At 35.2% G+C, this 9,776-nt stretch overlaps 1 protein-coding gene across 2 annotated transcripts; it reads right to left on the bottom strand.

Moving 5' to 3' along the window:
• Positions 1-269: 269 nt before the first annotated feature.
• On the bottom strand, positions 270-5,983 carry LOC113684334 (Golgi apparatus membrane protein TVP23 homolog A). Of its 2 annotated transcripts, XM_089186056.1 has the most exons (7): positions 5,941-5,983; positions 5,756-5,835; positions 4,806-5,040; positions 3,835-3,954; positions 3,270-3,398; positions 2,544-2,623; positions 270-1,383 (listed from the first exon to the last, which is right to left on the bottom strand). In XM_089186056.1, the coding sequence occupies exons 1-7, from the start codon at positions 5,950-5,952 to the stop codon at positions 1,332-1,334; spliced, it is 708 nt and encodes a 235-aa protein (XP_089042182.1). In that variant the 5' UTR covers positions 5,953-5,983; the 3' UTR covers positions 270-1,331. The 2 variants fall into 2 exon arrangements, with proteins under 2 accessions (XP_089042182.1, XP_089042183.1); XM_089186057.1 differs by lacking the exon at positions 2,544-2,623.
• Positions 5,984-9,776: the final 3,793 nt, after the last annotated feature.

Here is a 9,776-nt window from a genome sequence, read left to right as displayed (position 1 = left end):
AAAGAATCTGATCGGGCAGTAACCATGGGCGATACTTGAGGGTACACTTTGGGTGAAAATGTGTCGTTCAGGTCTAAATAAAGCTTGCGAATGTGGCTTCAAAATAATACCCTGTAGTAGAGGGTTTGTTGTGGAAAAGGTGAATCAAGTAAGAATTTATTTTTGCTGTCTGCTGATACAGTGAACGTTTCAGCTCCAGAATTTCACTTTTAGGGTTTCAAAAATTCATTTCCACTTCCCATGTTTTCCTGCAATCAAAACACAGAAACTTGGAGTATCTAGTCATTTATTTTATCAATATTCCAACCGTCAGGAAAGGTGGTAACTTGAACACAAGAGTTTTTCAGACAAGTCACAGAGCAAAGTGATGCACTTCTGGATTACTTAAAACACTCAAACTGAGTGATACCATTCCTTCTTTTTAACTTATCTAAAGCCATAAAATACAATAAATACAGTTATATGATGAATGCTTTCTAAGAGAATAATGTAACTAATCTAACCTCTTCTAGCACTTTCTTCAATTCAAGAGAAAACTGTTTTTTTGAGTAATCAATCTGTCTTTAGCAGGAGAAAAGACCTGTAACTTTTTTGATCCCCTCATTTCTGAGAAAATTAAGTCTCAGTATTAAATTCTTTTTAAACTCTAACTTTAATAACAAAGACCAAACAAAACAAACTTTTGTGAAATTTGCAGTTCTACTTAGTCTTTGACAAAACGATAAAAATAGACTCTATCATGAGGTTTAACCAACTAATGCGCAAGTAGATGACTATAAACTATTTACTAATTCTGATTCTTGATCCTCCTTGATTTTCCAAAATATATCTAACAAAAATGTACATTTATCAACACCTATGGCAAGTAAATGTTTTTTTTTTTGTTTGTTTGTTTTTTTAACTTAACCCTTTACACCCTACCATCAGTATGCATGTTCCCTATATTGTTCTGTACAACTTTCCTTAGGTGCTGTCAAGGAGAATTTGTTTAATAAACAGTTTCTTGAGTTGGTGATCATTTCCTCAATTTTTGTGACCTTCATGTGTGATTCAGGGGTGATATTGTAAGGAGAAATTAGATACTAGTCATTCTTGGGAGTTGAAAAGCTTATTAAATAACATTTCTTAACAATAGAATAATATTACAACTTAGTAAAGTTCACCCCTATTTCAAGGGTCATAAACGCTGGAACCATATCAGACAAGTCTTCTTCTTTTTCAAAAACAAAATTCAACTGTATATCCTGTGATGCTCATAGACCAGTTTGCTCATCTCCACCCCCCACCCCCCCCCCACCCCCTCTACACTGGCTAGGAATGAGTATTATCAACTACAAAACTGGAACTTCTTGGCTGCTACTGGGTGTCTGTTGTGCCCATGGCCTATGGAATGAAAAAAAAAAAAAAAAAAATGAAAAAGATTAATCTGATCACTACTTCATTAAAACAGCCCCGAACATTAATTCAAACTTGGCATGGTAAACCTGGTATTTATAAGAAATTGTATCAAACAGCAGGGCCTCATCATTTCCTTCAAAATCAGCAGTTTTACCCAAGGCATTTACATGAGGCAAACTTACAACTGAGAAAAATAGGAAATTTTCATAAAAAAAACAACAACAAAAGAAAGAAAGAAAAAAGGTTGTGCAAGTTCTTAACAAACTGCTATTGTCAGCATTCATCAAAAGAAAGATACTCCTTGTTTCCCTACTCCACCAATAAGGATTTTCAGGGTTTATGGAAACAAACAGAAATCAAACATTAAAAGGAAAAAAAGAATAAAAGTTTTAAATTCTCAATTGACAGAAGGGAGACAATTAGCTTTTTGCAGAGCAGAGCCAAGGACTTCACTTGCAGCATTGTGGAGCAGATCCATCGCAAGGAGTAGCGATTGAACCAGTAACCAGTGCATTACAAGTTCCACATCCTACTAAATTTACCACCCTTCCTTCAGTTGGATTTCAAGTCCAGTTAAAGCTGGTGGTAAACAAAACTTAATATAGACAACAGAAAACCATGGAAGGAGACAGCAGAATTAATAGACATTTTTTAAAATGAAGGATTTAACAAGGTACAGAATGTATATTCCATTGTATGTGAAGATCATTCATGCAAAGTCTAAGTTTAATAACAACTTTTTACATTGCTATTTACTTTTAACTGTTTAGATTTTTTTTCCTAATACCAACCCTGCCTTGTGAAATTTTTTTTTTGCCTTGTATCATACATACATCCCTATTTTTAGAACTTTAGTTTAAATTAATATTTATTCAAATCCACGCATTCAAATGGAATTAACCATGTTTGTAATAAAAACAAAGTTAGTTAATGGATGTAGCTTTGGACAGGATGGGGAGGAGAGCTTAACAATGTTTCAAACCCCAATGCAGTTAAGACCTTGTGTTTGTTTACTTTACTGCTTTAATAATTTGATTGCAATTGGCAACAGATTGTGACTAATAGAGCCAGATGACAACAGCAAATACAGATACTAAACAGAATAAAAGACCCTGAGGGAAACAAGAAGAAATGAGAAGACTTACAATAGTCGAGGAACAGGACTAGTAGAATTTTGTATGAGAAATCTTCCAGGAAGTCGATTACGAGGAGGGTTTACCTGTACCTGGTAGATGAGAGACAGCCATGCCACAAAGAATTGAGAAAGTTGAAGAAAACAGGAATCAAAAGGATCAATAATTATCATTATCGTCATACAGTTCAAGATTTCTCCTAAGGCTAACTAAGTGTTCCTCTTCATTCTACACAGTAATTTTTATATCTTACCCTCAGTTAATTTATTACTTTAAGGACCAATTAGTTTTGCAATCTTATAGTCATCAATAGAAGGCACAGGCAGTGTTAGAGAAAGTGAATGTTTTGTACAAAGAGTTTTTCTTTTGTCCCTCCCTCCCTCTCTCTCTTTTTTAATACACAAAAAGCCAACATGTCAAATTTCAAGTTCCAACTTGGTTTTAATGCTTGTAATTGTGTTAAAAAAAATTCTCAAGCTGTCTGACAATATTTACAGTAACAAATTATCTTCCGTTTTTTATGAATTCATTTTTTTCAACAAATCTCTATTTACTAATTACCACTTGAACAGAGACTGATAAATTCCTTTAATCCATAATTTATAGTCTTTTATTAATTTATTGGCACTTCATGTTCATCCAAAAGGAGCAAATATGTAGATGGCTACACAAAACTCAGATTTTTTACTTCAGATGTCTAGATCATTACATTCCAAACTGTACAAGTCAAAAAATTACCTGATTAAGGAGCTGTCTTCCTAGGAAATTTCCTGCAAAACTCTTGATGTTCTTTCCAGCATCTTTCTTACAGCGCACATAACCAATCAGGTTTGCAGCATTTAGAGAGAGCCCAACTGCAACAACAAGCTGAGGAAGGAATCACAGTGTGTTACTTTTCCTGATAGTTATGGAATCATAACAAAATGGTGTGTCAGAGGTTCACCAATGTAATAACCCACACAGGATGTTGAAAGAACATGGGGAAAGTTTGTAAATCATGCACTAGATGTACTTTTGAACTTGCCAAGTTGGCAACTAGACCAGAATTTTGAGTCACCAGGAAGAAAATATTACACTCAAATGGGTGCCTGTATCAGTTACAATCTCTAGCCCTGCCATAACTTTTGCTGTTGCGCTTGTTCAGCTAAATACCAGCACAAGTAGCAAAGCTTTAAGTTTGGACTTATGTTGGTATCCAACCTTTCCATTCTCAATTCTCCCAAATTGGTGTAAACTAAGGTTTATAGCCCAATATAGTATCTAAATATCAGTATTGTCTACAAGACATCAATAGTCTGCTCACCAGCCACTTAAATTTCAGTGAAAACAGTGCAGCCACAAGAAAGAATGTCCAAATAAGGGGACAAATGACCAAACCAAGCCAGAAGACACGTGATTCAGCTGTGGTCACCTGCTTGTCACTCTACATTTAATAATTGAAAAAGAAATGGTAACTGAGACATAAGATTGACATTTAATTCTGATGTTGATGAAAACGAAAAAAAGAATAAAGTGACCCTATTGAAAGACAGAAACAAAGTAACCTTGACCCTTTCAATCCCAAGATCTCATCAGAGATTCTCCTTACTGTCTGCCATACAAATCTTGTAAGTTAGTTTTGGGAATTTGGAATTGGATCAACCAGAAATCCCATAATTGATATTTTTCTTTATCCTCGTTACTCTTCTACTTGATGTTGTATTGATATTGTAGAGAGAAATTCTATCTTGGTCACTTGTGGGAGTTGAAGGGTTATGAATGAGCAAAATCAAAGTGACCTAAAAACCAAATCCTTTATAACAGTATTTTTTTGTTTTGTTCCTCTCATAATCATGTGCATGTTGGTATTTATCCCCTGTTCATTAGATCTTTTGTCCATAGGATGTCTCAGATGTTCCCGCTTTTCAAATTTTAATTGTGATAAATCAATTGTATAACTGGATCAACAAGCAACTTTGCTGATTGTGTTTATAACTTAGTTCTTCACATGTTTACTGCATCAAACTGTTCTGTGCAGCCTATTATGTTTACCAAGCATCTACACTGAATTTATACCCTTTAACTCCCAGAGGTGATGAACATGTTACTTCTCCCTATAGCATACAGCAACCAGCATACAGGTTGTGAGAATACTCACATTTATCATGTAGAAGTTGTTATCTCGATCTACAACCAAATCCTTGTAACTAATTTATAACGAACCCCTAACCTAATAGCTAGAGGAGACAATTTTCAATCAGATCTTGGGAGTTAAAGGGCTAAACCATACAAAACCTTTCTGGACTCAAACACCCAATGGCTGTTCCCATCCTCATCCACGTAGTTCCACCATCTAAGTCCCACTAATAACCGTCCTGTGACATTCTTGACAGTCCAGAAGTCAAATGATAAAAGCAGAACTATGATAACAAAGTTTGTTATGAAACTATCACTGAACCAACCACACAGAAGGTAAGCAATGATTGCTGCCACTCGAAATAGAAGATGGAAGATGGTAACCAAAGGTTTTCTGAACAGGATACAAAATATTAAAAACAATATTAAGATTCATGTTTAAACAGTAAAAAATTAGTCAAATACTTGTAAAAAGGAGAAAAAACTTATCACCCAAAGAATATTAACTTGATATAACACCAGGTAATCTATTGTTTTTGCTGCCCTTTTCCTTCATCAAGGAACCGATGGCATACTTAATGAAGTATAGGGTTGTACAGAAATCTTGCCCCAGACTCTCCTTACTTATTACAAGAAAATGTACAGAAGTTGGAAGGGAAGGGAAAATCACTCATCAGATTTTGGGAGTTAGAGAGTTAACCCTTTAAAACTTAAGAGTGACCCTTGTATAATTTCTCCTTACAGCAGTACTGCTGAATTCTTCATTAAGATCATGAGAATAAAGGAAATTATCACCAACCACCAACCTTCGATTGTTAAACAAATTCTCCTTGTAAGTACCAAATGAAATGTATGGGAAGATCAAGGAGAATATGCATCCTGATGTTAGGGTGTAAAGAGTTAATGGAACAGGCGAGGCTGCACCGTGGTTTCCAAGATTCGCATTAATTGAACACGGTTTTTCTGGCTTGTATTTAGCTCGTAAAAGACTGATTGGATTCAAATAAAGGGAAACGTTCCTAAATCTTCCTTTGACGATATTTTCGGGTTCAATCTCCTAACTCGTAGAATTAAATGTAAAAAGTAAACGTGGGCTCATATCAACAAACCTGAATTTCTTTTTTCTATATAAAATTTCATCCTCGTCTCCAAAATTTAATGCCACATCCTCAGTGGCGTCTAAGTGATCCTGGAAATATTCAGAGGTATATCAGAGAGAGAGAGAGAAGAACAAATGAATCCACAAAACAGCGAGCAAATATTAATGGAACAAGTAGTGCTATAAGCCACTCACCATGTCCGCCATTTTGGAATTTGAATAGCCGCTGACCACTGCAGACGTGGCAGCACCGTGAAATTAAACACAGAATGTCCTAACAATAACGTTACCGGATTTCAGTATCTTTATAATATTTGCAAATTTCTATTTCTTTCTTAATATGTAAATTCCATTTATGAAATTGAACTTATTTACAAACATAGGACTAAGGACGAGCCTTCATGAAATTCACGAAAGCTTTGCATCTGACGAGGTTGACAAGGCGGTTTTATTAACTTTATTATGCCGCAGATCACAAGAAGAAAAGGCAGTGGAATGCATTACAGTAAAAACCCGCGTATAAGAACCTAGAATTTTGAGTTCAGGTTGAACAGTTTCTTATATTTTGAGGTATTTTTTCTAATAACAGGCTGATCAGGTTCTATAGTGATCAGGTTATTATAGTGATAGCATTCGGGGAACTGCAATAGTACTAGGACGCTATAATTGAAAAGCATTTACAAAAATGTCAAGCCTTGTTGTCGAAACAGGTCCTGTATCATGGGCCTGACCATATTTACAGGGCACTTACAGAATCAAGGTCCAAGAGAAAAGTCCTATATTTTTTTATATTCTGTATTTAAAAAAACTGTTTTGATTTTTAAATGTACTGTACAGTATTTGAGACTGTATTTGTAACTACAATAAAGTTTTATGGAATGAATAATATTTTTGGTAAGACTAAAAAGCAGTACACTACAAAAATTTTCACAACTAAAATCCAGAATTTGAACATCAAATCTGGAGTGTTTTTTTTATATAAGAACCTATTTTTCTTTGTCAGGCTGAATAGGTTCTTATATATCTGGGTATTAAAATGCAAAATTTCAGCCTGTAGGTTCTTAAATCACTAGGTTCTTATACGCAGGTTTTTACTGTACTACTAATGGCGCTCAATTAAAAAAATTATCTCTGTTGAAAATTGGTCTACAGGCTAATGAGCGATAATGGAGTTCTTATTCTGTTCTTTAGCCAACGGAGCCCTGTAAGTGCCACACACGTGTGCGTACAGCATCATATTGGGGATGCATCCTGTTTTCATTCTGGCGCACACTTTCTTACCTCTGGCGCGACTTTTTTCTCTGGCGCGACTTTTTTTTTGCTGGCGTAACTTTTTATGTGGAGTCGTTTGTGTTTGGCCAATGACGAATTCAGATACCATCGTTAGCATGTTTATTTGATTTTGTTATCTGGAATGAATGATTTAAGGAGGTAAGTTAATATGATGTGATCTACTAACGTCGAAAATATATAAAAAGTCGAAGGAACAGTTTTGGTGTCGGTCCGCATTTTTGTCAAGAAAATAAATACCTGCCGCTTAAAAAGGTGATAATACGGACCACGTGCAAAGCTGTCAATTGTTTTTTGAATGTTACGCGTGTTAAATATTCAACAGTAACATCTCATTTACATCTACATCTACTTTTATTACGTTGGTAAAATCTGTACAGACATCACACCAACCAACTCGCGTGCAAAGTGAGAAGAGTATATGAGGGCTTGAAATTATATATTATACTCCTGAAATTATACTCCTGTCTAGTGCCTTCATTAGGGGAAGGAAGTGTCGAAACGTTGGGTCTATGAATTGTAACTTCTTCAGTTACATTCATTAAATCTGCAAACCAGAGTAGCATCAAACTATGTCTGAGGTGTCTTTGTATTGGTTTATTTCAGGTAAAGACCAAGCAGCTATAGGCCTGGCACCTATTGATTTTAAAAACAAAAGCTCTGAGAGCGCACTGTTTATTTACCCCCTTGCAATTGGGAACTGTAAAGAGAAAAGGTAAGTGGTGATGTAAGTAAGTCAGGTCAAATAATCAGTGAACAAAAATTGTAATAACTAATATTACAATGATCATTTCTAATCATTGACAAAAATGAAAATGTCTGTGCATGCAGACAATAGTGTATGTTACTGGTTTTGTAGAGAAGACTTTGAATAATTTTAAAGGCTCTTCAAAATAAACATAGGTAAATAAGATCTCAGTGTACTTGCATCATTGCCATCATTTTTACTGTAAATACTAGAATAGTCAGAGAAGTGGGATTGCATTAATGAAGGTGCTTTTGCAAGTGTTCGCTTTAATTTTTTTCTCCTTTTTTTTTAATTAGGTCAATTTTAAAGCAGGTACTTGAGAATCTCAACAATCAGAGAGATGTCATCAAAAAACATGGAATATGGGTTGATGGCAAAAAGTACAACATTTCTTTCACAGGTGATTTTTTATTGGAGAGATAGAAAGTTAAGGGGAAAAGTAAACTGCAAAATGATAAAGTTTGGAATTAATTAAGTAAAGCAGCCAAAACTTTCTGTAGAATTGAATGTTAGTTTCGAAACGCGTTACTTGTATACTTTTCTGTTAGGTTTGTTCCGCTCTATTTTTTTCTTCGTTGGTTAATGATTATTACTTAATAAGTTTTTTATTTCAATCAGTTTTATTTAAGCACATGTACCAGATATTATATTTCATATTTCATCGCTTTAAGTTGCTGTCGACGCCACTAATTTTGTCTGCTGCTATTCACGTACGATCCGCTATCGGCGATTTATCTACAATCATTAGGAGCTAGACCAAAGTAAGTTTTTCTTTATTTCACATTTAAGATATTTCCTTTTTTTTTTTTGACCAGAGTTACTCATTGAAAAAAGGAAAACAAATTCCAAACAGAGCCTATTATTACTTCACTGCACAACAACATTGAGTCATTGTTTAAATTAAGTTAAATCATGTGGAGAAGTGAGTTTTCCTGAGATACAATTTTTTTATTGTCTGTTAAGTCTCGTGTGTTATGAACATCAAGGTATATTCCGTAATTGTTTCCTTAAATTTCCTGTTTCTGCAGTAATTCTTAATGACAAGGTCTTGCTGCTTCTACTCAACAAAACAAATGATGAAGATTTCCCTCTTGGTTGGAAAGGATATGGCGTGGAATTATGTGCATTTTGTGATGCAATAAGAGTAATTATTTCTCCTGATATTTTCCTTGCTTTTAATTATTCCATCAACTTATGATCAGTTCAGTTTTCTGAAAATAGAATGGCGTCAAGCCAAATTTGAGGTAGTACATTTTATTTTGTAGAATTGAATATTTATATGCATTGGTAAAGTGCATTAAATTACCTAAGAAATGAATTTAATTGCGCACTTATTTTCATTGAGAAGGGAGTGAAATTATTTTGTTTTTCCTGAAAGCCACTCGGCTAGCTATGTTCTACCACGTTAACCCACATCTACCTCAGGTTAGCTATGTTCTACCACGTTAACCTAGATCTACCTTAGGTTAGCTATGTTCTATTACGTTAACCCACGTCTTCCTTAAGTTAACCATGTTCTACCACGTTAACCCACATCTACCCTTAGGTTACCCATGTTCTGCCACGTTAACCCAAACCTACCTTAGGTTAGCTATGTTCTACCACGTTAACCCACATATACCTTAGGTTAGCCATGCTCTACCACATTAACCCACACCTACCTTAGGTTAGCCATGTTCTACCACGTTAACCCACATCTACCTCAAGTTAGCTATGTTCTACCACGTTAACCCACGTTTACCTTAGGTTAGCTATGTTCTACCACGTTAACCCACATCTACCTTAGGTTAGCCATGTTCTACCACGTTAACCCACGCCTACCTTAGGTTAGCTATGTTCTACCACGTTAATCCACATCTACCTTAGGTTAGCCATGTTCTACCACGTTAACCCACATCTACCTCAGGTTAGCTATGTTCTATCACGTTAACCCACATCTACCTTAGGCTAGCTATGTTCTACCACGTTCACCCACATCTACCCTTAGTTAGCC

Source organism: Pocillopora damicornis, chromosome 10 (assembly GCF_964200805.1).
Source record: "Pocillopora damicornis chromosome 10, jaPocDami1.2, whole genome shotgun sequence".
Classification (NCBI taxonomy): domain Eukaryota; kingdom Metazoa; phylum Cnidaria; class Anthozoa; order Scleractinia; family Pocilloporidae; genus Pocillopora; species Pocillopora damicornis.
Note: the sequence above shows the minus strand (reverse complement) of the source record. Positions and strands in the feature narration are given on the sequence as shown.